The sequence below is a fragment of the Cherax quadricarinatus genome, chromosome 28 (genome assembly GCF_038502225.1).
Source record: "Cherax quadricarinatus isolate ZL_2023a chromosome 28, ASM3850222v1, whole genome shotgun sequence".
In the NCBI taxonomy this organism is placed as follows: domain Eukaryota; kingdom Metazoa; phylum Arthropoda; class Malacostraca; order Decapoda; family Parastacidae; genus Cherax; species Cherax quadricarinatus.
This window is the reverse complement of record NC_091319.1, coordinates 1,513,789-1,540,552: the sequence shown is the minus strand read 5'-3', so window position 1 is coordinate 1,540,552 and position 26,764 is coordinate 1,513,789. Positions and strand designations below refer to the sequence as shown.

The 26,764-nt window shown below is 42.7% G+C and overlaps 1 protein-coding gene across 2 annotated transcripts in view; it reads left to right on the top strand.

Moving 5' to 3' along the window:
- Window positions 1-308: 308 nt before the first annotated feature.
- Window positions 309-26,764, top strand: part of LOC128693201 (uncharacterized) — a 102,252-nt gene continuing 75,796 nt past the window's right edge. The window contains exons 1-2 of one of the 2 annotated variants that reach the window (XM_053782685.2): window positions 309-538; window positions 18,455-18,682. In XM_053782685.2, the coding sequence (XP_053638660.2) occupies window positions 475-538; window positions 18,455-18,682 (292 nt within the window). In that variant the 5' untranslated portion in view covers window positions 309-474. Of the gene's footprint in view, window positions 539-18,442; window positions 18,683-26,764 lie in introns of both variants that reach the window. The other variant, XM_053782684.2, reaches the window with a different exon arrangement.

Genomic DNA, 26,764 nt, shown 5'->3' with positions numbered 1-26,764 from the left:
TCTTGTCCCCCAGGATGCGACCCACACCAGTCGACTAACACCCAGGTACCTATTTGCCGCTAGGTGAACAGGACAACAGGTGTAAGGAAACGTGTCGAAATGTTTCCACCCGCCGGGAATCGAACCCGGGCCCTCCGTGTGTGAAGCGGGAGCTTTAGCCACCAGGCCACCATATTGGAAAAAAACAGGAAGTCTTCCAATCGCCGAGAGGGCAGCAGCGCACGTGTGCTCACACCAACAGACGAGCAAGATAACCAAACAGTGCTCTGGTTGCGATAAGACGCTGCTTCCGGATTGAGCATTAGTCGCGCATTACCTTCCAACCGGTGCAGACGTTGTGGCTCTGGGCGATACCGGCGCTCCCATTGACGTGGAATCGAATCGAGTGACTAAGATTACTAGAGACCTAACTCTGAGCTGCCTGCATCTACCTAATCATACTACCTCATTATTAACTGACTTCCACACATCAACATGAAGAATCTCTACCGAAAATCCTTCGTATTAGTTTTCTTGACATTGACTCACCATTATACATGTAAGTCCGTCTTCACAGTTACACTAATAGAGTTTATGTTGGTGGTGTGTTGTCATGTTTATTTATTTATTTATTTATTTTATATATTTATTTATTAATTTGAACATGATACAGAGAAGCACAAAAGAATACAGTTAAATGCAGCATGCCAAAGCCACTTGAATGCATAGCATTACTGGCAGGCTTAAAATTAACTTTTTTTTTTTTTTTTTTTTTTTTTTTTTATTTTTTTTTTTTTTTTTTTTATTATTTTTATTTCCAATTTGTGCACACATACAGAGGTACAAAAAAAAATACAGATAAGAGCAGTATGCCAAAGCCACTTATACTATGCATAGCATTACGGGCTGGCTTAAAATTAACTTAAGATTAACTAAGCAATGATTATTATTATTATTATAATCAAAAAGAAGCGCTAAGCCACAAGGACTATACAGCGCTGCTACTAAGCAATGATGAAATCAGTGATAAAACATTAATGTAAACAGATAACTATAAAGCACAAGTGAGTATTACAAAGATAGGTCATATGGTTGCATTCAGTTAGGTAGTGATTCTGTTAGGTAGTGTATTTAAAAAATAATAAAGTTAGATTGGGTTTTAGGTTTAACATTTATGTGATATAATTGTGAGAAACATTTAAGATATACAATTTATAATGTTCAGTTATTCAGTATTTATTTGGTTTTGGGTGAGTAAGTAATCTTTGAGAAGAGACTTGAATTTATAAACAGGTTGTGTTTCTTTTATATTTACAGGTAATGAATTCCAGATTTTAGGGCCTTTTTTTAGGGCCTAAGCAATGAAGTATTCAGTGGTAAAACATTATTGTAAACAGATAACAATTTTTTTTTATTTAAAACAGTTCATACAGTTTACATAGATAGTTACGTATATAAATGTGATATAAATATATATAAAAAGAGGCATTATCAGTGGGTGTGTTCCGGTCCACTAAGTAACACTATTCATAATGATTCTGATATACACCTAACTACATAACTAACACACTACTGCAAAATACACAGTGCTTCCATCACTGTTTTTTTCATAATGTAAAATGACACAAAGCACTTACAATACTAGTGACTCACGGCGCGCATAACGGAGATAAAACACCTCAATTACTGGGAGCGCTTGAGGTTCCTAAACCTGTATTCCCTGGAACGCAGGCGGGAGAGATACATGATTATATACACCTGGAAAATCCTAGAGGGACTAGTACCGAACTTGCACACGAAAATCACTCACTACGAAAGCAAAAGACTTGGCAGACGATGCACCATCCCCCCAATGAAAAGCAGGGGTGTCACTAGCACGTTAAGAGACCATACAATAAGTGTCAGGGGCCCGAGACTGTTCAACTGCCTCCCAGCACACATAAGGGGGATTACCAACAGACCCCTGGCAGTCTTCAAGCTGGCACTGGACAAGCACCTAAAGTCGGTTCCTGACCAGCCGGGCTGTGGCTCGTACGTTGGTTTGCGTGCAACCAGCAGCAACAGCCTGGTTGATCAGGCTCTGATCCACCAGGAGGCCTGGTCACAGACCGGGCCGCGGGGGCATTGACCCCCGGAACTCTCTCCAGGTAAACTCCAGGTCACCCCCCCCCAACATTTACGTTATTGTTATTATTATACTCAAAAAGTTGCGCTAAACCACAATGATGAACATGTACTTTAACAGTTCTATATACTCCATACATTCTCATTTTTAGTTTAAAACATTGCAATGCATTAATAAATAAAAGAAGCCTTAGCAGGTCCTCCACAGAAAAAATGAATTTACATATTCGCAATACATTTACACGTTTATCTATGAGCTGACATGAAGTATCCCTTATCCTATGTTTTTTTGTCCTTTTACTAAATAAAAGATTACAAAAAATTATGCTTTTTATCATTCAAATATATTACGATATGCATGAAAATTTTAATTATACTTATCATGAAATTTACTAAAGAATTAATACAAATATTAACTGCTATATATATTGTACACACATGCAGTTATATGTGGTTATGATTCCATCGTAATGACTTACATACTTCCCCTCCTTTTCCACAGTGCAAAAAAAAAAAATAACACAAACACTAGACTCCACAACATTTTAAAACTATTCAAAGAACTTTTAAAATACTAACAACTATTACACTTTATGACAATATATAAATAATAACACAACTTTACTATAGTGAAGAATGTCAACTAATATGATAACTGTACACTGGATATTGAAACACACTTGTATTACATATACCAAGAATGTATATTATTAAACACGTATTGTCATGTTCAACAAATTCTAGATGTTTATTGACATGTTTCAGAGCAATTTCAGACTTGCTCTTTCACACACTATGGTTAATAATACAACATTATAGCCCCTAATCGAATTGATAAGCCGCCTCTCGCTTTTCAGGAAAACAATGCTTAATAATCATGATATTCTATATCCATGTAATTCATTTTTCCCTCCCCCCTTTTACAGACCAGTCCACCCAGCCATTACAACACTAAATCGCGCAACCCTCTCACAGTCATACCTCTGTACGATACCGGAAAATCTATAGCCCATCTACGTCCATACTTTACCTCATTTATACACTTTGTTTTATAGAAATGTCCTGCTAAAGTCCTTGTTCGTTCCTCCCCCCCAACTTCCCCACCTCCCTTATCACCCACGATATGTAGATATAATCTGCCACTAAATACATGACGGCCCTCCTCACACTATCTCCCACTCCCTCTATATCCAAACTCAGTGCCCTTAATACCACTAACCTACTCCCACCCACCATATCCAACACTCTGCGAAACCATAGACGTGCCCTCTCGATATGCTCACAGAAATACACCACATGATATGCTGTTTCCTCCCCCCCCCCCCCACACAAAACACAACATTGAGACTGCAAAATTCCCATCTGATACAGTCGTACTTTAGTTGGCAAAATCCCATGAAAAAACCTATACATAGTTTCCCTCACCCTTGACTTCACCCGTAACTTACTGAAATCTCCCCAGATTCGTGTCCAATTATATAATGGAAAAACAGTCTCCCCTTCCAACACCTCTTGACACTTTACCAACCTCCCAAAAACACACGCCGTTACATTTTCCGGATTTCTTACTTGTAATAAGTATCTCAACATACTCATACACTCCTCTAAGTCCCTACCCCCCCACCACCGCCTCACATCTTCCATCACATCCCTCACTCTGACACCATGTTCCCCACCCAATCTCAGATAACAATGCTTCACGTACATGCTCTTCAGTCTGCTACCCAAAGGAATTAAACCTAAACCCCTCTTTGCCAGCGGTGTCATTACAACCGTCTGCCTCAGCCAATGACAACCATATCCCCATATAAAATTCAGAACTTTCCTTTGCACTTGCCGCACGTCTTTCGCCATCAATGGGTACACCACAGCCACGTGCCACAATTTAGGATAAATGAGTGTATTAACTACAATGACTCTGTTGTATAGTCAAACCACTCGTTCTTATTCCCCCTAACCTAAGCAATACTCTTTGCACTACCCTTTTAGAATTTGCCTCTCTAGCCCCCTGCGCTGCCCCTCTGTACAATACTCCACAAATTTTTATCTGCTCTACTACCTGCCATCCATACTTTTTTCCCAGTTCCCCTCCCACCCATGACCCCACCTCCAGTAATTTCGACTTTTCACTATTAACACTCATACCTGTTGCTCCACTAAATATTTCAACAATTCTACTTACATTCTTTAACCCCTCCTCTCCCCCCACTAAGACCGTCGTGTCATCCACATAACCAACTATACCCGTAGCTTCCCTAAGTCTTACCCCCCCCCCTCACTTACTCCTACATTTATCATCCTATATAATGGGTCTTGCAGACATGCAAATAGGATCTGAGACATGGGGCATCCCTGCCTCAGCCCCCTACCCATACTAACCATCTTCCCCACCCTTCCATTTATTTGCACTCGTATTTCTGCACCTCTATATAAAGTTTCCGCCCACTGCACAATTTCCTCACCGAAACCTATCCTCCTCATAATCATACATAATGTCTCTCTCTCTACACAATCATAAGCCGCCTTCCTGGAGTTTACCTGGAGAGAGTTCCGGGGGTCAACGCCCCCGCGGCCCGGTCTGTGACCAGGCCTCCTGGTGGATCAGCGCCTGATCAACCAGGCTGTTGCTGCTGGCTGCACGCAAACCAACGTACGAGCCACAGCCCGGCTGATCAGGAACTGACTTTAGGTGCTTGTCCAGTGCCAGCTTGAAGACTGCCAGGGGTCTGTTGGTAATCCCCCTTATGTGTGCTGGGAGGCAGTTGAACAGTCTCGGGCCCCTGACACTTATTGTATGGTCTCTTAACGTGCTAGTGACACCCCTGCTTTTCATTGGGGGGATGGTGCATCGTCTGCCAAGTCTTTTGCTTTCGTAGTGAGGGATTTTCGTGTGCAAGTTCGGTACTAGCCCCTCTAGGATTTTCCAGGTGTATATAATCATGTATCTCTCCCTCCTGCGTTCCAGGGAATACAGGTTTAGGAACCTCAAGCGCTCCCAGTAATTGAGGTGTTTTACCTCCGTTATGCGCGCCGTGAAGGTTCTTTGTACATTTTCTAGGTCGGCAATTTCACCTGCCTTGAAATGTGCTGTTAGTGTGCAGCAATATTCCAGCCTAGATAGAACAAGTGACCTGAAGAGTGTCATCATGGGCTTGGCCTCCCTAGTTTTGAAGGTTCTCATTATCCATCCTGACATTTTTCTAGCAGATGCGATTGATACAATGTTATGGTCCTTGAAGGTGAGATCCTCCGACATAATCACTCCCAGGTCTTTGACGTTGGTGTTTCGCTCTATTTTGTGGCCAGAATTTGTTTTGTACTCTGATGAAGATTTAATTTCCTCATGTTTACCATATCTGAGTAATTGAAATTTCTCATCGTTGAACTTCATATTGTTTTCTGCAGCCCACTGAAAGATTTGGTTGATGTCCGCCTGGAGCCTTGCAGTGTCTGCAATGGAAGACACTGTCATGCAGATTCGGGTGTCATCTGCAAAGGAAGACACGGTGCTGTGGCTGACATCCTTGTCTATGTCGGATATGAGGATGAGGAACAAGATGGGAGCGAGTACTGTGCCTTGTGGAACAGAGCTTTTCACCGTAGCTGCCTCGGACTTTACTCTGTTGACGACTACTCTCTGTGTTCTGTTAGTGAGGAAATTATAGATCCATCGACCGACTTTTCCTGTTATTCCTTTAGCACGCATTTTGTGCGCTATTACGCCATGGTCACACTTGTCGAAGGCTTTTGCAAAGTCTGTATGTATTACATCTGCATTCTTTTTGTCTTCTAGTGCATTTAGGACCTTGTCGTAGTGATCCAATAGTTGAGACAGACAGGAGCGACCTGTTCTAAACCTATGTTGCCCTGGGTTGTGTAACTGATGGGTTTCTAGATGGGTGGTGATCTTGCTTCTTAGGACCCTTTCAAAGATTTTTATGATATGGGATGTTAGTGCTATTGGTCTGTAGTTCTTTGCTGTTGCTTTACTGCCCCCTTTGTGGAGTGGGGCTATGTCTGTTGTTTTTAGTAACTGTGGGACGACCCCCGTGTCCATGCTCCCTCTCCATAGGATGGAAAAGGCTCGTGATAGGGGCTTCTTGCAGTTCTTGATGAACACAGAGTTCCATGAGTCTGGCCCTGGGGCAGAGTGCATGGGCATGTCATTTATCGCCTGTTCGAAGTCATTTGGCGTCAGGGTAACATCGGATAGGCTTGTGTTAATCAAATTTTGTGGCTCTCTCATAAAAAATTCATTTTGATCTTCGACTCTCAGTCTGGTTAGCGGCTTGCTAAAAACTGAGTCATATTGGGACTTGAGTAGCTCACTCATTTCCTTGCTGTCATCTGTGTAGGACCCATCTTGTTTAAGTAGGGGCCCAATACTGGACGTTGCTCTCGATTTTGATTTGGCATAGGAGAAGAAATACTTTGGGTTTCTTTCGATTTCATTTATGGCTTTTAGTTCTTCCCGCGATTCCTGACTCCTAAAGGATTCTTTTAGCTTAAGTTCGATGCTTGCTATTTCTCTGACCAGTGTCTCCCTACGCATTTCAGATATATTGACCTCTTTTAGCCGCTCTGTTATTCTTTTCCGTCGCCTGTAAAGGGAGCGCCTGTCTCTTTCTATTTTACATCTACTCCTCCTTTTTCTTAGAGGAATAAGCCTTGTGCATACATCGAGTGCCACCGAGTTAATCTGTTCTAGGCATAAGTTGGGGTCTGTGTTGCTTAGTATATCTTCCCAGCTTATATCGGTTAGGACTTGGTTTACTTGGTCCCACTTTATGTTTTTGTTATTGAAGTTGAATTTGGTGAATGCTCCCTCGTGACTAGTCTCATTTTGTCGGTCTGGGGCTCCACGCATACATGTCTGAACCTCAATTATGTTGTGATCTGAGTATATTGTTTTTGATATGGTGACATTTCTTATCAGATCATCATTGTTAGTGAAGATGAGGTCTAGTGTATTCTCCAGTCTAGTAGGCTCTATTATTTGCTGGTTTAAATTGAATTTTGTGCAGAGATTTAAAAGCTCGTGTGAGTGTGAGTTTTCATCAGAGCTGCCTCCTGGTGTTATTACTGCACCAATATTATTTGCTATATTCCTCCATTTTAGGTGCCTTAAGTTGAAATCCCCCAGGAGCAAGATGTTGGGTGCAGGAGCTGGAAGATTTTCCAGACAGTGGTCAATTTTTAACAGCTGTTCCTGGAATTGCTGGGATGTTGCATCCGGAGGCTTGTAGACTACCACAATGACTAGGTTTTGGTTCTCGACCTTTACTGCTAAAACTTCCACTACATCATTTGAGGCATTAAGCAGTTCTGTGCAAACAAGTGACTCTGCAATGTATAGGCCAACCCCCCCCCCTTTTGCCTGTTCACTCTGTCACATCTGTATAGGTTGTAACCTGGGATCCATATTTCGTTGTCCAAGTGATCCTTTATGTGGGTCTCAGTGAAAGCCGCGAACATTGCCTTTGCCTCTGCAAGCAGTCCACGGATGAAAGGTATTTTGTTGTTTGTTGCTAGCTTTAGACCCTGTATATTTGCAAAGAAGAATGTTATCGGACTGGTGGTATTGTTGGTACTGGGGGGGATTTTTTTTCCGGCATTAGTATCTGTATCTGTTGGTTTGGAGTGGAGGCCATCGACTGTGGTTCCACTCCAGGACTGACTGGATTTGGTGTACGATTTCTGCCATTTCCTGCCAGTTTTTTTTCCTTCCTGGCACTAAAAAACCTCTCCCTCTTGAGTGGCTGTGGCTACCCAGGTTTTCCCATGGCCTGGATGTTTTGTATCTTTTTGTCCCCTTTAGATGGTATGCCTGGCAATTTAAGTTATAACACAGTCTTTCCTGTACTGAAGAGGTACACAGTTCAGGGTGAAAAAGCTTACAGGAAGGGAGTTTGCATTTTCCTGTTGTCATATGTGCATGGCATTTTCTAGGGTGGTCATAGTTGCACGTCCCATCTGTTTTTCCAATCCAAAGCAAGAACACCTCCGCCATCCATCCTATGCTCCTCTATATAACCCTTTATCCTCCCATGCCCACTACACATTGTTCGCCCTGGCACACCCATCTGTCCCCCATCTATAACCTTTCCAATTACTTTACACAATCTATTACCTAACACCCTGGCAAACAATTTATAATCCCCACACATTAATGATAAACCTCTATAATCTAGGATGCTATTCTGTACTTCCCCCTTTGGAACCATAACTACTACACCTGTCCTTTGTTAGACTCATGCTTCCCTTATCCTTCATTACATTCACCAACTGCACCAAGAATTCCTTCATGACATCCCAGTTGCTCAAATAAAATTCATTTGGGATTCCATCTATCCCAGGTGCTTTCCCGACACTCATCCCTTTTAAAGCCGTCCACACTTCCTCTTCATCTATAGGCCCTTCTATCATCGCTCTATCTGCTGACTCTAGGTTTCTCTGTATCCCCTTCTCTAAAATCTTCATATCTGCTATCTTCCTGTTTCCCCCTCTCATATATATATCAAACCACTTATCAGCATAACCACTCATACTTTCTGTAGTTACTAACCTCTGTCCCATCGTATACCCTCCCACATCCGTATGTACGTCCAACTTCATCATAGTCATTGTCTTCTGTCGTGTCTTTAATCGCCGCAATACACAGGCGGATGGCTTATCTCCCCATAAAACATCTTCCAATCCACCTCTCATTCTCTCACCATCAAATCTTGCATTCTGCATTTCCATCAATTGCGCTTTGATGCCCTCAATCTCTTGTACTGGATAAACCCCACTAAAACCTTCATAGCACTGTTTCAACTGCCCTTCCAAGTATCTCTGTAAGCCATATTTCCATTGACTTACCTCCTTTCCTTTCCTCATATAAAAATTTTTGATTCCTGGTTTAGCATATTCCTCCCACCATCGTAGTATATCACCTCCTTTTCTCCCCTTGGTCCACTCATTTGTCCACCACTCTACAAAACTATCACCGTCCTCCAGCTCATCTAACAATCTCACATTAAGTTTCCAATAACTCATGTAACGCTTTGGTAAACCTCCCCATCCCACATCCACGACCACTCCTCTATGATCTGAAAACACTACATTTATAGTTTCTGTATTAGCAACCTGTAACCCGGGAGAAGCATAATTACCATCTAGTCGTGCACCCCTGCACCCCTGCACCCCTCGGCTCCACATCTTTTCTACGTATCACACTATTCCAATCCCCTCCAAATAATGAATAAACAGGTAAACCCCGAGGCAGCTACGGTGAAAAGCTCTGTTCCACAAGGCACAGTACTCGCTCCCATCTTGTTCCTCATCCTCATATCTGACATAGACAAGGATGTCAGCCACAGCACCGTGTCTTCCTTTGCAGATGACACCCGAATCTGCATGACAGTGTCTTCCATTGCAGACACTGCAAGGCTCCAGGCGGACATCAACCAAATCTTTCAGTGGGCTGCAGAAAACAATATGAAGTTCAACGATGAGAAATTTCAATTACTCAGATATGGTAAACACGAGGAAATTAAATCTTCATCAGAGTACAAAACAAATTCTGGCCACAAAATAGAGCGAAACACCAACGTCAAAGACCTGGGAGTGATCATGTCGGAGGATCTCACCTTCAAGGACCATAACATTGTATCGATCGCATCTGCTAGAAAAATGACAGGATGGATAATGAGAACCTTCAAAACGAGGGATGCCAAGCCATGATGACACTCTTCAGGTCACTTGTTCTATCTAGGCTGGAATATTGCTGCACACTAACAGCACATTTCAAGGCAGGTGAAATTGCCGACCTAGAAAATGTACAGAGAACCTTCACGGCGCGCATAACGGAGGTAAAACACCTCAATTACTGGGAGCGCTTGAGGTTCCCGAACCTGTATTCCCTGGAACGCAGGCGGGAGAGATACATGATTATATACACCTGGAAAATCCTAGAGGGACTAGTACCGAACTTGCACACGAAAATCACTCACTACGAAAGCAAAAGACTTGGCAGACGATGCAACATCCCCCCAATGAAAAGCAGGGGTGTCACTAGCACGTTAAGAAACCATACAATAAGTGTCAGGGGCCCGAGACTGTTCAACTGCCTCCCAGCATACATAAGGGGGATTACCAACAGACCCCTGGCAGTCTTCAAGCTGGCACTGGACAAGCACCTAAAGTCGGTTCCTGATCAGCCGGGCTGTGGCTCGTACGTTGGTTTGCGTGCAGCCAGCAGTAACAGCCTGGTTGATCAGGCTCTGATCCACCAGGAGGCCTGGTCACAGACCGGGCCGCGGGGGCGTTGACCCCCGGAACTCTCTCCAGGTAAACTCCAGGTAATGATAAATTAGTGTGTCCCTTACAAATTCCTCTTTAACACGTCTATTACTGTCCGCCGGCATGTATACACTCACAAAACACACACGTACCCCACCCCATGTCCCATCCACCCTCGCTACTCTCCCATCTCCCCCTTCTTCCCAATGTAACAATTGGAAAGGACTGGTCTCAGCTATTAAAACAGCAGCACCTCCCTTAAGCTTCCCAGTATACCCAGCATAAACTTTATATCCATCTACCAACAAATCCCTTCCATACCTAAAATTATGCTCTTGTAAAAATATTACTTGTATTCCAAGTCTCTTTAAAAAATCACTAAATATCTTACGCTTTACATCAGCCCTTAGGCCGTTAACATTTAATGTTAGACACTTAAAAATGCTATCGGGGGCTTACCAATCGACCGATATCCTTGCGTTTCCTTACGTTTTTGCTGAACATTCTTTTCACATTGTCCTTTCTTTGCCTCACCTTTCCTCTGCCCCTTTCCCCTCCCCTGTTACTTTTTTTGGCACATCCACTGATAGTTTCTTACCAGTTCGTTGCGCTGGTGTGAGGACATCATCACTATCAGAAGCCCCTGCCTCTCTCTTACGTGATGCCTCTACTATGTGCATTCCCTCATCTTCACATTCTACGTTGTGTACTTCAACCACAACCTCACTAATCCTCTTTGATTGCATATCCCCATCACCCACATTACCCACCTCTTGAATTCCTTCCTCACCTATAAGTTTCCCATCCGACACCATGCTTAGTGTCCCGTCCTCATTCTGATTACCCAAGAATTCTTGAATAACAGTGTCTATTGTAGCCGTAACCTGACTACCCAATTCCACTCGTCTCACCTCATCCTCCATACGCATATTCTCAATGACCTGAGAGACCTCCGGTAATGTTGCACATTCTTCCGGATTGTCCTCCACGATTTCACTCCATGTTCTATGATCTTGAAGATGCTCCCCTGTAGACTGGGTCGTCACCTCTCTCTCCTTCCCCACTCCTTTCCCCTCTCCATATTTCTCAGGTGTCGATCGACGAGGACACATTGCTGCCATATGATCAAAGGCTCCACACAGTCTACAGGTTCGTCTCTGCCCCGCATATGTTACATATACCTGTGTTCTAAAGTCACTCAGTGTCACATATGATGGTATAGATTTGCGCAAAGACATTTTGAGGGTAAAGGAGCCCTCACGCAGTCCAGCATACATACCATCAGACCACCTTCCAACTGATGCCTGATGTATAACACCATACTCATTGAATGTTGCATTTGTATCTTCTTCATCCGCTTCAAATGGGACATTCCGTAACTTTACCCAAGTATAATACTTGGATACGTCCCTCAGTCGTACTTCTAAACCAGGATTAACCTTCATACACACGTCTTGGTATTTTTCCACCATCTTGTCATATGTCGCAGCCGTCACAAATTTCACAAAGATCCTTGTTGCTCCATTTAAGGCAATACCATACAGATCGTCGTTGTTGATGCAGTAGGTATCCCGTAGTATGGCAGGCAGCATAACAGAAGCATTGGTTTGATAAACCGTTCCTTTCAACACCTCAATACACACAGTGTTGATTCTCCGCCTGATAGCCTGCGCCATTTTGTGAAAATCACTCAGTGCTACCAAAAGGTGCTAGCTCAACCGCCAATGTCCGTCCTCCACCAAGGTTGAGTGACGAATGCAGGAGCAAGGCGTAGCACAACCTCACGGCCCTAGAGCGATGAGGTCAATGAGATAACAATTAAGCACAAATGAGTATTACAAAAAAACAGGTCGTATGGTTGCTTGCATTGCTGTACAATCAGTATTTATTTATTTATTTATTTATTTATTTAATTTGAACATGATACAGAGAAGTACAAGGAATACAATTTTTAAAGTGCAGCATGCCAAAGCCCCTTGTTTGCAGAGCATTATGGGCAGGCTTAAAATTAACTTAAGATTAACTAAGCAATGATATATTCAGTGGTACAAAAATTATTGTAAAACAGATAACAATTTAGTACAAATGAGTACCTGGAGTTTACCTGGAGAGAGTTCCGGGGATCAACGCCCCCGCGGCCCGGTCTGTGACCAGGCCTCCTGGTGGATCAGAGCCTGATCAACCAGGCTGTTGCTGCTGGCTGCACGCAAACCAACGTACGAGCCACAGCCCGGCTGGTCAGGAACTGACTTTAGGTGCTTGTCCAGTGCCAGCTTGAAGACTGCCAGGGGTCTGTTGGTAATCCCCCTTATGTATGCTGGGAGGCAGTTGAACAGTCTCGGGCCCCTGACACTTATTGTATGGTCTCTTAACGTGCTAGTGACACCCCTGCTTTTCATTGGGGGGATGTTGCATCGTCTGCCAAGTCTTTTGCTTTCGTAGTGAGTGATTTTCGTGTGCAAGTTCGATACTAGTCCCTCTAGGATTTTCCAGGTGTATATAATCATGTATCTCTCCCGCCTGCATTCCAGGGAATACAGGTTCAGGAACCTCAAGCGCTCCCAGTAATTGAGGTGTTTTATCTCCGTTATGCGCGCCGTGAAGGTTCTCTGTACATTTTCTAGGTCAGCAATTTCACCTGCCTTGAAAGGTGCTGTTAGTGTGCAGCAATATTCCAGCCTAGATAGAACAAGTGACCTGAAGAGTGTCATCATGGGCTTGGCCTCCCTAGTTTTGAAGGTTCTCATTATCCATCCTGTCATTTTTCTAGCAGATGCGATTGATACAATGTTATGGTCCTTGAAGGTGAGATCCTCCGACATGATCACTCCCAGGTCTTTGACGTTGTTGTTTCGCTCTATTTTGTGGCCAGAATTTGTTTTGTACTCTGATGAAGATTTAATTTCCTCGTGTTTACCATATCTGAGTAATTGAAATTTCTCATCGTTGAACTTTATATTGTTTTCTGCAGCACACTGAAAGATTCGGTTGATGTCCGCCTGGAGCCTTGCAGTGTCTGCAATGGAAGACACTGTCATGCAGATTCGGGTGTCATCTGCAAAGGAAGACACGGTGCTGTGGCTGACATCCTTGTCTATGTCGGATATGAGGATGAGGAACAAGATGGGAGCGAGTACTGTGCCTTGTGGAACAGAGCTTTTCACCGTAGCTGCCTCGACTTTACTCTGTTGACGACTACTCTCTGTGTTCTGTTAGTGAGGAAATTATAGATCCATCGACCGACTTTTCCTGTTATTCCTTTAGCACGCATTTTGTGCGCTATTACGCCATGGTCACACTTGTCGAAGGCTTTTGCAAAGTCTGTATATATTACATCTACATTCTTTTTATCTTCTAGTGCATTTAGGACCTTGCCGTAGTGATCCAATAGTTGAGACAGACAGGAGCGACCTGTTCTAAACCCCGTGTTGCCCTGGGTTGTGTAACTGATGGGTTTCTAGATGGGTGGTGATCTTGCTTCTTAGGACCCTTTCAAAGATTTTTATGGTATGGGATGTTAGTGCTATCGGTCTGTAGTTCTTTGCTGTTGCTTTACTGCCCCCTTTGTGGAGTGGGGCTATGTCTGTTGTTTTTAGTAACTGTGGGGCGACCCCGGTGTCCATGCTCCCTCTCCATAGGATGGAAAAGGCTCGTGATAGGGGCTTCTTGCAGTTCTTGATGAACACGGAGTTCCATGAGTCTGGCCCTGGGACAGAGTCCATGGGCATGTCATTTATCGCTTGTTCGAAGTCATTTGGCGTCAGGATAACATCGGATAGGCTTGTGTTAACCAAATTTTGTGGCTCTCTCATAAAAAAATCATTTTGATCTTCGACTCTCAGTCTGGTTAGCGGCTTGCTAAAAACTGAGTCATATTGGGACTTGAGTAGCTCACTCATTTCCTTGCTGTCATCTGTGTAGGACCCATCTTGTTTAAGTAGGGGCCCAATACTGGATGTTGTTCTCGACTTTGATTTGGCATAGGAGAAGAAATACTTTGGGTTTCTTTCGATTTCATTTATGGCTTTTAGTTCTTCCCGCGATTCCTGACTCCTATAAGATTCCTTTAGCTTGAGTTCGATGCTTGCTATTTCTCTGACCAGTGTCTCCCTACGCATTTCAGATATATTGACCTTTTTTTTTGCCGCTCTGTTATTCTTTTCCGTCGCCTGTAAAGGGAGCGCCTGTCTCTTTCTATTTTACATCTACTCCTCCTTTTTCTTAGAGGAATAAGCCTTGTGCATACATCGAGTGCCACCAAGTTAATCTGTTCTAGGCATACGTTGGGGTCTGTGTTGCTTAGTATATCTTCCCAGCTTATATCGGTTAGGACTTGGTCCCACTTTATGTTTTTGTTATTGAAGTTGAATTTGGTGAATGCTCCCTCGTGACTAGTCTCATTATGTCGATCTGGGGCTCCACGCATACATGTCTGAACCTCAATTATGTTGTGATCTGAGTATATTGTTTTTGATATGGTGACATTTCTTATCAGATCATCATTGTTAGTGAAGATGAGGTCTAGTGTATTCTCCAGTCTAGTAGGCTCTATTATTTGCTGGTTTAAATTGAATTTTGTGAAGAGATTTAAAAGCTCGTGTGAGTGTGAGTTTTCATCAGAGCTGCCTCCTGGTGTTGTTACTGCAACAATATTATTTGCTATATTCCTCCATTTTAGGTGCCTTAAGTTGAAATCCCCCAGGTCATATGGTCATTTACTATGTTGCTGTGTAATCAGTAGAATGGAGTATTCTGTTAGGTAATGAAGTTAAATAGTAACAAAGCTTGATTGGGTCACAGGTTGACATTTATGAGATACAATAATGAGACATATATGAGATACAATTTATGAGATACAATTATTCAGTATTTATTTAGTTGTGGGTGAGTAAGTGATTTTTGAGAAGACTTGAATTTATAAACAGTGTTTCTTTTATATTCACAGGTAATGAATTCCAGATTTTAGGGCCTTTTATGTGCATTGAGTTTTTGCATAGCGTGAGGTGGACACGAGGAACATCAAAGAATGATCTGTGCCTTGTGTTATGGTCATGTGTTCTGTTGAGGTTGGTAAGGAGATGTTTGAGGGGAGGGTTTATGTCAGAGTTAAGTGTTCTATGTATGTAGTAGGTGCAGTAATAAGTATGGATGTTTTGTATTGTGAGTAGGTTTAGAGTTTTGAATATTGGTGGGGTGTGCTGTCTGTAGTGGGAATTTGTTATCATTCTGACTGCAGCCTTTTGTTGGGTGATTAGTGGTCTGAGATGGTTTATTGTTGTTGAGCCCCATGTACAAATTCCATAGGTGAGATAGGGGTAAATAAGTGAGTGATATAGGGCCAGGAGGGCTGACTGTGGAACATAGTACCGTATCTTCGATAGTATGCCTACGGTCTTGGAATTTTTTTTGGAAATTTGTTGTATATGTGTTTGAAATTTGAGTCTATTATCAAGGTGGATTCCTAAGAATTTTCCCTCTGTGAGTTTTGTGATAGGTGATCCATTTATCATTATGTTAAGAGACATCTGCACCTCTGTTACCAAACTGAATGTAGTATGTTTTGTCAATGTTTAGAGTAAGTTTGTTGGTCCTCATCCAGGTTGATATTTTCTGTAATTCGGTATTTACAGTATTGGCTAGCATGACTGGGCTCGGGTGAGAGTAGACGTATGTAGTGTCATCTGCAAATAGTGTGGGTTTGAGTAGTTGCGATGCATTTGGTAGGTCATTTATGTATATGAGAAAGAGAAGAGGGCCAAGGACACTTCCCTGTGGGACACCAACTGTAATTGGCTGTGTGGAAGAGTTTGCCCCATTTGTGTACACATATTGGCTTCTGTTGCTGAGGTATGACTTGAGGTAGTTGAGGGAGTGCCCTCTTATACCATAGTGTGACAATTTTACGTGGAGCAAGTCGTGGTCAACTGTATCGAAAGCTTTACGTAAGTCAATGAAGATCCCCAGTGGGACTTCTTTTTCCTCTATTGCTGTATAAATATGTTCTAGCATGTGGATAATAGCATCATTAGTATTTTTATTAGGCCTGAACCTAAAATTATAGTAGAGGTTGTTAAAACTCTCAAGGATTTTGACAGGCACTTTAGTCTATGATTTCACTCATTATTTAACATTGTGTGAACAAATATTGTTTTATTATATCTTCTACACTGTCTCCTACAACGTTTAAAATTTTAATATTTTGTTTCCCTTTTGCTGGCATAAAGAAATTCTCCTTTGTCTACATTTATATACTTTTATGCAAATTAACTCTTTCTTGGTAGGTTCCTACACGCCGATAAGTTTTTATTAAGGATTTATGTACATAGCAAACATTTTTTTACAACAGTCTTGAGGTCACACAAGGTTTAGCGCTTCATTTTGATTATAATAATAATAATAATTGAGGTCACACAAGTATTATGCCTTTCATAGGTTTAATTTTTTATTCCCACAGCCTGGCCCTGGGCCAAGCTTGTCTGGTGAATGTCTGGTCCACCGGGCTATTGCTGCTGGCGCCCGTTAGATTACACTCCATCACAGACTTGGCACATATCAAGAACACTATGTATATTTAACCCAAAATAATCCAATAGTGAAAAAAAAATGTGATTTATTTCTACTGGAGTCCCTGAGGAGCTATCTAAATCCTAGCCTCCCATTCCTTGGATCAAGCCTGATTGCCTCCCATTCCCCAGGCCATGTATGATTTATGGGTCGAGCGTTCCCCTCCATGAATGTAATAATAACAGCAATAATACACAAATTTATATTAACCTACGGTATTATAAAATCTATGGAGTCATTAAATGGGTATTTCCGGCGACCGTGAACGCCTTCAAAACTCATTCATTTTCTTGCATAACTTTAAGCTGCTTATAGTTAATAAAAATACACAAGAGCAAAAATTGAAGACTTGATTCAGATAGTTTATCCTTTATCCAGACTTATTAAAACCCTCTGTACAGGCGACACCTCGTCTTAGTAAAGTTACTAACTGCTGCTTGTCATTATTGCTGCTTGTGGTATCTTTATAACAGCTTGTGTCTTTGTTAGCTACAACTTGTGGGTATTCACATATTATGTACTGTTGGAAATTGCTTTGTGTGAACTACTTACACGTTAAGTCGCAGACGGTGCATCACACTCACATACGTCAAATCTTCTGTGAAACATATGGAAAAACATCGTGGCCATATCAAAATTCATTGCGAAACACTAAACCTGTAGGGATTACAAATCACTTGCTAACTGGATGATGGGATGGGGGGGGGCAATCAGGTTTGATCCGAGAAAGGTGAAGGTACCAGTAACTCCCATTCCTTGGAAGAAAAACCATTGAGAAGCGTCGAGGCACCCCTTCTTATAGGACAGCTGTTCTTAGTTTTTATCACATGGAAGATATGGCAATTTATCGACGACCTCCCATTCTGTTTTGAATTTCATGCAGAGAATTAAAATGTTGAACCTCTTACAATACATAAGCTACTTTCCTTTGAATAATAGGTTATAATCATAACCATATTTTTAAAGGGGAGGACCGGTAAACTAGTGGAAGGCCTCGGTCAGTTGATCAGATACAGAGAACACTTTCCCTTTGTCACAATACAGAGGACACTTTCCCTTTGTCACAATACAGAGGACACTTTCCCTTTGTCACAATACAGAGGACACTTTCCCTTTGTCACAATACAGAGGACACTTTCCCTTTGTCACAATACAGAGGACACTTTCCCTTTGTCACAATACAGAGGACACTTTCCCTTTGTCACAATACAGAGGACACTTTCCCTTTGTTACAATACAGAGGACACTTTCCCTTTGTCACAATACAGAGGACACTTTCCCTTTGTCACAATACAGAGGACACTTTCCCTTTGTCACAATACAGAGGACACTTTCCCTTTGTCACAATACAGAGGACACTTTCCCTTTGTCACAATACAGAGGACACTTTCCCTTTGTCACAATACAGAGGACACTTTCCCTTTGTCACAATACAGAGGACACTTTCCCTTTGTCACAATACAGAGGACACTTTCCCTTTGTCACAATACAGCTGTTCTTGCAGTCGCGTTGGAGAGAGCTAAGATTCAGGTAGCCCTGGAGAAAATATGTGACATGGTCTTGGAGGGTCCAGGAAGCCGTGATGGATTCGTTGATTTTTCATCGCCACAACAAGAAATGTGTCTAAGCATGAATATCTCCAATAATCTCTCAAGGAACTACACCATAAAATGCTTTTATGGAAGTCATGCGAAGCCTGTCTACAACTGCTCATCTACCACCACATGCCATGGTTAGTTGTGTATTTATTTATTTATGTCTTTGCAAATAGTGCATTGAGATTATGTATTTACAATAATGGGTTGCAATGCAAAGAGAAACTCTGTTACGCCTAGGCATTATGGGCCGACTTAACATTATTGGCTGACTGACTTGTTAACACTAAAGAATTATATCATAGTTGTACAGTAGATCTATTAATTATAAGTGAATCTTATTTATATAAAACAAAAGATATATTCATATATTCAAAAATGCTTTTTGTGAAACAATGATTCAGTTATATTCCTGTCGACAATGGATAATAGATTCAAAAGTAAACCATACCACGGGCGGGGATAGAACCCGCGATCAGAGTCTCAAAACTACAGACTGTCGCGACGGTCTGGAGTTTTGAGACTGATCGTGGGTTCTATCCCCGCCCGTGGTATGGTTTGTTTGCAATCGTGTCATTACGATTTCGTGAGTCAGGTTCAAAAGTAATTATTGAAATTATGATATGGGAATACGTATTGAGTATGGGAATGCTGAGTATTGAGCATTTAGTTTAGGGTTATTAAGTGGCTTTTGAGAAGTCTTAAATTGATTTTCAGAGCGGGTTACTTTAATATCTTCTGGTAATGAATTCCATATTTTGGGGCCATTCATGTACATAGAGTTTTTACACAGTGTGATATAGACATAGGGTACATCAAAAAGAGATCTGTGTCTTGTTATGGTCATGTGTCCTGTTAAGGTTGGTGAGAAGTTTGAGTGGAGGGTTTATGTTACAAAAAACGCGATTCTAAAAGCTTAGAGATCTCCAGTGAATACTAGAAAGGACTGCCCTTCTAGCATCCAGCCTGTTACTGGGTTTTCGTAACAAGTAGTCAGTATCCTTGTCCAATTATCCATTAAAATTCAGTATGGTTCAATAGTGCTTTAGGATTACAACTGGTAGGCTACTAACTAGAGAAATTAAAATTTAATAAATTTATTAAGTCTATAAGTTGTCTAGAGGTATATTATCAAAGTAAATTAAATCACAGCAATCAAAATAAAATCAATCTCTCGAGTTCAATATTATTGTGCTGAAAGCACATATCACATTTATAATTCTTAAGTACCGTCAGGTACATTAACATTTAATAAGATATTACAAATATGTACAAGTAAGTGAGTGTATGCGTGTAAGTGCTCTTAAGTAGTTAGCCATGTCTCAAGACTCGAATAAGACTTAAACAAGTGACTGACAAAGTCCTCAAATAAACTAACTTCTTGACCGACTGGCAACCCGAACAGTCTGCTTGAACAACAAAGAATGCTAAGCCCAATAGCAATGCAATATCAAGCGACTGCGACACAGAATCAGGAACAAGGAGATAATATAACGACACTAAGTAGGGACCATCTGCAGATCCTCCACAAAAGTTACAAAACTCCCATAAGACTGAATCTACGTTCAGCATAGGAAAAACTGTGACTGTGACAATACACAGGAACCAGTACAAAATTAGGTCAGAAGCTATAGCTCGGGACCTGAGATGTTCATAGTGTCTAAGCGACACACAACCTCAGTACAACGTCGAAAATCACTAAGTCTATACAAAGTTCTGTGAACAAAGTTCAACAGAACTAACAAGAATAATGAGACAGACAATCTGTCCAACCAGCAAGCGAGTCTCCAGCAGACTGAATACTTCACACGAGGTGAGGACACCCCCCCCTCGATCACGTGATAGCTACGTGGACAACTGCAGCTCAGAAGCCGGCAGTATAACGAGCGACAAGCGATAATTACAGTAGTTTGACAATCAAGACTAACTGAGCACATTTTATATACATCCTAACAACATAAGCTAAATAACAATATAACAGTCAAATAATAATATAAAGTCATACATTTGCGATTTAGCTATTATCGCAAATATAAGCAATATAAAATTATATGAAAAGATAATATACATTACATATATACATAATAATCATTGTAATCCCATTCAGATCACACTCGTCTCTCAGCCCTTGAGTAGAGAGGACGTGCGCTGCTGCTACCCCCTGGTGTTGATTAGTGGCAGTTATATTTTCACAGCATGGCGCAGGCAAGCCGGAGACGCATAAACACAGTCTGTGTTGAGCTTATCCGTGGGGCTGTGACAGGAACTTCTATGGACCTGATACTACCTGCAATCATACGAGATACATATGGTATTGCTGATGAGGAGATATATGGAGTAGCGCTGAATGGCACGACGAGGATCTTTGTCAAGTTTAATTTGGCAAGTGTGTATGAGGCGGTAGTAGACAAGTACCAGGAGGTTACTTTGACAGTTAACTCCGCTGTGACCGTGCGACTTCACGACGTTTCTCGCCATTACACATGGGTTAAGATTAGAAATGTGCCATTCGAGGCGGATGATTCTGACATCCGTCTTGCGATGGGCAAATATGGTACAGTACATATGGCCACTGTTGGGAAGTGGGCCACTGGGCCATACGCAGGGAAACTCGAAGGAACGTATTCTGTGAAGATGACGTTACGTTACCCTATTCCGTCGTACGTAGTGCTGCCAGAATTTCGTACCCAGGTGTTTGTGACATACGCTGGGCAACGCCGGACCTGTCGGTTATGTGGGTCATATGATCACCTAGCGGCTCTGTGTGAAAGGAGGCGTGGCAACATGGAACAAAGGCAACGACATACAGCAATAGAGAAGAGTGAGGATTTGCCTTATGTGACTCTGCCTACACAAGGTGGGTCCTGGAGTGAGGAGGTCGAGAGAGCGGAGGAGATGGAGTCAGTAGGTGTGACGAGGGGGGGGGACACCCCTTCATTGAACGCAGCTCAGGTGTTGGAAGAGGACACCCCGACTGCGAGTGCTAGCGATGTGGAAGACTCATTAGCCATGGCTTTAGATGTGTTATTGGCTGACAAGAGTCTTGGGAAGGTTGGGAGTCCAGATCTAGTTCTTGGGTCTGTTGTGGATCCGGGCGTGGAACAGGATCTGAGGTCTGCGCAGTGTGATAAGAATCTTTTGATGCAAGCTGTGGAGGTGGAGGTCCACCGGGACAATGTATCAGATGGCATGATGGAAGCAGAGGGAGCATCACGGAAGCGCGCTGCTGCACTATCTGACTCCGAGGACGTGATCACGCCTGCTCAGCGCACTGGCAAAAAGTCCTGGGCGGATGTTACGCAGAGAGGAAACAGCGGCCCTAAGGGGCAGGAGTTGGTTAAGAGCGTTTCTAAAGGGGGGGAGAGGGACCGAGGTGTCACGAAACGATCTGGTGGCAAGACAGTACCAGGGTCAAGAAGGAAAACCACTCTGTAAGCTTCAAGTGCATGACATTGAACATTAATGGATTGAGATCTGAGAGAAAGTGTGTATGGTTTAGTGAATATTTGGTGCGTAATAGTGTTGACGTGGTGTTCGTGCAGGAACACAACTACAGACCAGGTTATGAGTTGAAGGTAAATGGGTATAATGTGTATGTGGAGCATGCGATAAGGTTGAAAGGAGGAGTTGCCATCCTGGTAAGGGAAACTAGCCCGTTCGTAGTGAGGCATTGTGAGGGGGGGAGGGGAGAGTGATTCGTGTAGATGGGTGGTGGGGTAGGGTACAGATGAGTTTGGTGTGTGTGTATGGTCCAGCAGAGGGAGATGTGCGTATTAAGAATAAATTTGTGAAGGATGTCTTAGTATATTATTTGCGTGCTTTGCCGGGTGTAGCTGTAATTGGTGGTGATTGGAATTGTGTGATAAGGCGTAAGGATGTGGAACCTAGAGGGGCAGGGTATTGTTTGGGGATTTTGGGGGAATTATTAAATGGAGTGGGGTTAATGGACGTTGGACGGGGTGGGGTTGTAGAACATACTTTTGTTAGACGTGGATATGCGGCAAGACTGGATCGATTGTATGTGCCCCGAACAGTAATAGTGAGCAGAGTGCGTGTGGTGGACGCGGTTTTTTCGGATCACAGAGGAGTAATGGTGGACCTAGAATGGGAGGGATTGCCTAGAAGGGGTCAAGGTTATTGGAAGTTAAATGTGAAGCTTTTGCAGGGTGAGGAATGTCGTCAGTCTTTTGCGCAATTGTGGGAACGGTTGGTGGATGAGGCGCCGGGGGATGATGAACTGGTAAATTGGTGGGATTCGGTGGCTAAAAATCGTATCAGAGAATATTATATTTGTCGTGGGAGGGAAGATAATCGGTTAAAGTATGGGTTTCAAAGATATCTTGAAGGGCAGCTGCGGGACTGTTATGCAAGAGGAGGAGCAAGCTATCCAGTGCAGGACATTGAGGGTTTAAAGGAGAGTATTAGGGTATTGCAAAACGAGCGTTTTGATGGTGTGCGAATTATGGGAGGATTGGAAGAAGTGCTATGGGGTGACCGGCCGTCGGCTTGCGTGTTAAGAGGCCAGAGAAAGAGGAGAGTGACGATGGAGATGATGGGGTTAAACGTACATGTAGGGATGGAAGGGTATAGAGCGGGTCAAGCATTGGTAACGACAGAGGGTATGAGTGGATATGTAGACGCTTGGTTTAAGTCATATACGCAAAGTGTGGGCTTCCGTGAGGTGGCATTGAGGGAAATGGGAGAGTATGTGCAGTGTGAGCTTGATGGTCAAGATCGGGTGACATTAGGTGGGCCGATTACGGAGTGTGAGATTTGGCAGGCGTTGTCAGGAGTGAGTTTGGGAAAAGCGCCGGGTATAGACGGACTGCCAAATGATTTCTACGTAAAGAATTGGGGGGTTCTGAGGTTTTTTTTAGTAAGGCTGTTTAACATACTTAAGGCGGCTGAGGTAATGGGAGAGCAGCAACGGACGGCCGTTGTGGTGTTGGTGCCGAAAGGGGAGCAGTCAACGGTAATGGATTATCGGGCACTTTCGCTTATGTGTGGAGATTATAAGTTGTTTGCGAGAATATTAGGGAACAGAATCAAGAGGGTAATAGGCAAGGTAATTGATAAGGGGCAATATGGGGTGCCAGGAAGGTCGATGTATGAAGGGCATGGCATGATTCGAGAATTTATAGAGAAACAGGGGGAGTTGGGTGATGGAGGTGTATTGGCGTTAGATTGGAAGGCTGCTTATGATAGTGTAGAAAGGGAAGCGTTATGGAGGTTTATGCGTTGGCAAGGTTTTGGGGAAGAAATAATATCTTGGGCAAAATTATTGTATCAGGGGGCATCGATGAGGGTGCAGGTTAATGGGAGGCTGGGAGTTAAAATACAGATGCGACGGGGACTGCGCCAAGGCTGCCCACTATCACAAATATTGTTTGCGTGTATACAGGATCCATTTTATAGGGCCATTCGGAGGTGTGTTGCGGGAGGTGGGGAGGGTACTGACCGGGGGGAGGGGGGGGCTGGTATCGTAGGTTATGTGGATGACACGACTGTTTTGGTGAGAGGTAATGGGGATTTGCTTAGGGTGGGTAAGGTGGTGGATGTGTTTGGGGAGGCTTCAGGTATGAAAATTAATGTTGAGAAGACTAAGTTTCTAGACTTAAGGGATAGTACAAATGGGGATGAGGTGGTAGGGGGTGGGTGGAAGGTGGTGGATCAACTAATGATATGTGGGATAATTTATGTGAGAAATACACGGGTGGCTCAAGAGGTGAATTCGGTGAGAATAGTGAATGGAGTATTGAAAAGACTTGGTGGTTTGAGGGCGGCGCAACTAACGCTGCATCAAAGAGTAATAGTGACGAACGTGCTATTGTACAGCAAGATATGGCATGTCGTTGTCATGTACCCGCTGATGAGACGTGAGGTGAAGCGTTTACAACATGGGGTTTTTAGGTTTATATGGGGATCGGGCTGCGAATGGTTAAGTAGAGCGGTGTTAACACTTCCGGTCAGTCGAGGAGGGCTGGGACTTTTACCTCTGGAAAAAAGGATGATGAGCGTGTACCTAAAACGAAGTTATATAAGGGAGGGGAGCGGGAGGGGAGGTGGACTTGTGCGAGTACGTAAGGATATGCAACGGTGGTGGGGGGGTAGGGATTTAATAGTTGGTGAGGCCATGTTGAGGTTATTAATGACAGTGAGGGATCCGTCGTGTGTTAAATTGCGGGTCCTCGAAGGAGTGGAAGGTAGGTCAGTGGTGGCTGCTGTTGAAGGGGCATACCCTATGTATGCGTGGAACGAAATATGGACGCGTCTAAAACAATTACGTGTAAAACCGGGTGTTCGGGAGGTAATGTTTAGATTTTTACATGGGATTTTGCCGTCTGGGGTTGTCCTATTCAATAGGAGGATAAGGGAGGGAGGGGAATGTAGAGCGTGTGGAAGCATGGAGACAATTTTGCATGCGGTATATTTTTGTGACTGTATAGAAGTGGTGCGGGTCTGGTTAGGAAAGGTGTTCAGGTTAGTGGGTGGGGGAGGATTGCAGGTGTTGCGGGCTTTAAGTTTGGATATAGGTGGGGTGAGTAAGATGGTGGAGAATGCAGTGGCGTATTTGGTCACGGATTTTATATATACGTCATGGGCCATGAGGGAGGTGGGCGTGGATGAGAGGATAAAGGTGTTAGCTGCGACATTTTACAGAACTAAGTGTCGTAATAGGGAAATTTATGGAGGGAATTGGGAGATTGCGTTTACTGAGGGCTATCGGAGTTTTAGGTTGAGGGATTTATGGGATTTAAGTGCAATGTAAGGGGTCGCGGCGGGCTGGCTTCCCGATGAGGACAGTGTGAAAGGGTTTAGTGTGGAAGAGAATGAATATAGTACTGAGACATAAGTGCCTTTGACTGTATGATGAGCGGGTTGTGTGTTGTGAACGATACACGTTCTTCAATTTAATTATTAATTATGCTAATGACAAAGGACGACAGACGTCGTAATGTGATGGAATATTATATATCTGCAACGAAATTATTGGTATGTGTGTAATGAAATGACAAAATGGGTGCACTGTGTGAATGCGAAATATATATATACACATGAAGTATTGCGTGTGGTAGGAAGGCTTCAGTATTTATCGACGTGTGAAGGTCATGCACTGTTAACGTTTTGTGATAACAGACTTACATCTTAGTAGTGGTTTTAATGATATGGGCGAAATATTTTTAGAAAGCTTGACTTATCCTGTTTTCTTAATACATATTGTTTTTTCATGGGAGCTCTATAGAGCCCGTAGGTTTAGGTTACCATTGAATTGATATATATTATAGGGTAATTGATGGATGACATAGGATTAGGTATTTGTGTTTTCACTGGTTGTGTTGTAAAGTGTTTGTAACATATGTATATATTTATACCTTCCTCGAGAAGGTGATATGTTTGGGTGTTTAGTAGATATACGTTGTATATGAATCATGTAGAATTGAATTTTATATTATCTCAATACATTGAGTGATACTGAACGTATCATGTTGTTCAATATGGAATAATGAAAGTATTTCATACAATATACAGTTACATATAAAGATTGTTACGTGTCAGGTGGCTTGACACGCAAGAAGGGGGGGGGTAGTGTTTTCAGAATGTAAGGTGTACATTCCGTGGCAGGATGTACAATCAGGAATTAGATGTACTTGCCAAGGAGTCTTTAGGTTAGATTTAGTGTTCCAGACATAATGTCATTACTTCAAGGATTGGAGTGGTCATTGTTTACTGTACAGATTTGTCTTTCAGATGTAATATGTTAATTGGAAAGTACATGTACTATGCAGAATTTTTCATCACTGTTTTCACTATGTAATTTGTCGTTTATTTTTATGTACTATGTATGTCTTTTCAATAAAATATAAAAAAAAAAAAATCCCATTCAGGGGTTGCAACACCCCCCCCAACACGACAGAGGGTCGCACTAGGAGTTGCATTAATGTCTTTTACATTATTTCTGATTACTCATATCAATATTATTATCAAAATAAAAATTAACGAGTCTCTCTTGTGCCAAGCACCTCTACAATTTCACAGCGTCCGTCACTAGGATATGCCTCTAGTTCTAGGGCAGTACACCGTATCGTATCTGCATACTCGTGGTTATGTACATCAGTGTAGAGACTGGATAGCGCTGGCAAGGAGGGCACGTTGAGGCTCGATCATAGTAGAGGAGACTGCATTCCACTCTTAAGTAGTGGTTGTGGAATGCTAGGCAG